Here is a 2,940-nt window from a genome sequence, read left to right on the forward strand (position 1 = left end):
GAATTAATTTAAACTCTATTAATTAAGGACTCTCGGGCAGCTCCTCCTGCCACCCCAGAGCCGGGGGCCGGGAGAGGCCCCGGAGCATCTCCCCGGGAGCCAGCCCGTGTGAAAAGCAGCTTTCCTCCTCTCCATCTCTGAAGTTGCAGGTGGGAAGCAGGACAGGGGAGTCGGGGGGTCTCGAGGGGCACAGGGGGGGCCCCGCAGAGCCAAGCGGCACCTTGGCCCCTGATGGGGGACACAGCCCCCAGAGCCGGGGCTGCTCCAGCCCTTCGGAGCAGCTGGAGCCTCTCGGCCACCCTGGAGCAGCTGCAGTTGGAAGAGAGTGGGATTTGCCCAAAGCCGTGGCAGAGCTACGCGGGGTGGGAAGGGTGCAGCTGAGCCCGGATCAGCTCTGTGCCCCGGGAGAGGAGGACACCGGACTCAGGGACAGCTGCTCCTCCTTGGGAGGTCTCATCCCCGGCTGGCAGCAGCATCTGAACCCAGCTGGAGCCCACACCAGACCCCTTCAGGGCAGTTCGAATTCTTTCTTCTATCCAATTACTTAATTTCCTGTTTCTTTCAGCACTTCCGCACCATCCCTCATCAGCCACCTCCTTCCAGGGCTACCGCCAGGGAAGGGCAGGTGGCACCCTGGACCCCGACGACCCTGCTGGCATGCAGGGGTTTGGATTTTTTCACTGTAACCAAACCAGGGCCTTTGGTTAGCAAAGGAGGGGCTGGTGCTCTACACAGCAACTCCACACCACCACAAACCATCCCATTTTTTTCCACAAATCATTGGTTTATTAGAAAGGTTTTTTCCCCTCATTTTACAGCATATATATATATTTATATATATATCTTATGTGACAAAGTTAAATACAGTCTGTTTATGCTCGTTAAGTAATGACAGGTTAATTATTTTAGCGCTATCCTGAAGTCCAAAAACAATCCCTGCCCACAGCGTGACAGGGCTGGGACACGGAGCCCTACGAAGCTCAGCTCTGACAGTAACACTGAATTGTTCGGTATTTACAGGAAATTGAGTCCCTTTTTTGTGACTGCTGTCACTCCGACCTGCTCCAATTTCTCGTTTACACAGTGAGGGAGCTCATGGGGTTTTGAGCCTTTGACTCTGCCTGGTCTCATGCTGTGCTCCAGGAGGGGACAGGGAAGATGAGGATGAGGAAGGGGACAAGGAAAGGGACACGGATGTCACCGTGTCCCCCCACTGCTCTGAAATCCCTCCCTCCAGCGGTGGTGCCCCAAGGGCTGTGACAGCCACAGTGCCCGGTGAGAGGGGACAGCAGCAGCTCAGCCCCTGCGCTGGGAGGGGGCAGCTCCCACGGGCAGTGCCACCTGCAGCCGGGGCCATGCTGGGAGAACAGGGAAATCCCTTATGGAGTAACTCGGGGTGATCCTGTGTGTGGGATGGGAACAGTCCCAAGGCTCCCCCTGCACCAGCCTCCTCCAAAGGGGAGGAAAAGGAAAGGAAAAACGGGTAAAAAGGGCAATGTGTACTCTGGGAGCAGCCCGAATTCGTGCTGCTCCCCAGGCTGCTCCAGTGCCCATTCCTATGGCAGGGAGGAACGCAGCATTACCTGCAGAGTCACTGCTACCCCCACACCCTTCACCTTGCCCAAGTCTCACCTGTTGGGTTTTTTTCTTCTGCAAAATTCTAAATGAGGAATTTTTTTTTGTTTTTACATTTTATAGTACATAAAAACTTCAAAAATACATGAGCTTGATAAAATATACATGCTTAGTTGTTCTGCATCTAGCTGAAACTATAAATTGAACCTTTACAAGTGTCTTGGGTCACCTACAGCAAACATATTTACACAGAAGCCACCAGAACAGGTACCACTAAGAACTGGCTGTAAAAAATATTATTGCAATATACTACAAATGTAACCTTTGATAGGAGCTACAAAAAGCAGCATCTTTGTTTACAGAGTTCAGTGCAATTCTTTACATAAAAAAAAAAAATCCTATAAATTAATAAGGAAACCATCAGTGTTACAGAGGAAAGAACACGCTTTACACCCCGGCCACACTCCCCTGTCCTCTGTATTGCTTCAATTCCTAACAGGATTTTCCTCCTCTCTCCCATCCCAGTGCTTCTTTCCCAACACCACAGAAGATGGAATTCAGAGTGAGTTTTTCCCCCTTTCAGGAGAAGACTGATCAAAGCCCAGACTGGAATCCCAACCCCTACCCGGAGAACACCTCTCCAGTCTGGGATATCCAGGCATGTCCTGGCATGGGAGAACGCGGATGCAGGATGGAGAAGGATGGGAGCTCTGGGCACACACACAGAGCTCCTCCTCCTCTTTACACCAAGATCTTACTTCCACCTTTGCTGCTCTCACCAAGAAAAACCCACGTGTGCAGTGACGGGGGCCAAGGAACCTCCTGCAATGCCTGAAAACTGAGGCCTCCAGCCCCTCCACAGCCGACAGCTCCCGATGTTCCATCGCCGATTACAAGCCGGATTCAATCATGCTATCTTAATTAGATGACCTCATTAAAAGGATTTTTAGAGAACTTATTAGTGTGTATGAAACTTCATTTATCATATACAAGGTGGCAGAAGGAAGATGACCAAGTGTAAGAATCCAGGGGAAAAAAGCTTTTCCAAGTGTCTCGCTGTTCCAAAGGTGAAATGGTTCTTCTGGAGCGGTGCTGCTGCGTGCACGGAGGCGTCAGAGCGAGACATCCCTGGGCGTGGATACAGCCAACAGCCCAGCCCTCGAGCCTCGGCTTCTTTGGCTGCTCAAGAGTGAAAGAAGTGCTCAGGCCTCACCTGCCCACTGGCTCGACTCCAACCCCTTCCCAAAACACCAAATATTCTCCTTCCTCCGAGGTTCCTTCATTTTGTCCTTCATGTGCCATGGCTGGGTGGATGCTGCAAGTCCTGTCCTGAGAAAATGGGGTGCAGCAGGGGGTGGAGGTGCA

The 2,940-nt window shown here is 51.8% G+C and overlaps 1 protein-coding gene across 1 annotated transcript in view; it reads right to left on the minus strand.

The window, feature by feature from the left end:
- Nucleotides 1-2,777: 2,777 nt before the first annotated feature.
- Nucleotides 2,778-2,940, minus strand: part of GPATCH8 (G-patch domain containing 8) — a 38,850-nt gene continuing 38,687 nt past the window's right edge. Inside the window, 1 exon segment of the mRNA XM_017744745.1 lies at nt 2,778-2,904. Coding sequence (XP_017600234.1) covers nt 2,778-2,904 — 127 coding nt within the window.

Source organism: Corvus brachyrhynchos, unplaced genomic scaffold (assembly GCF_000691975.1).
Source record: "Corvus brachyrhynchos isolate BGI_N302 unplaced genomic scaffold, ASM69197v1 scaffold479, whole genome shotgun sequence".
Taxonomy (NCBI): domain Eukaryota; kingdom Metazoa; phylum Chordata; class Aves; order Passeriformes; family Corvidae; genus Corvus; species Corvus brachyrhynchos.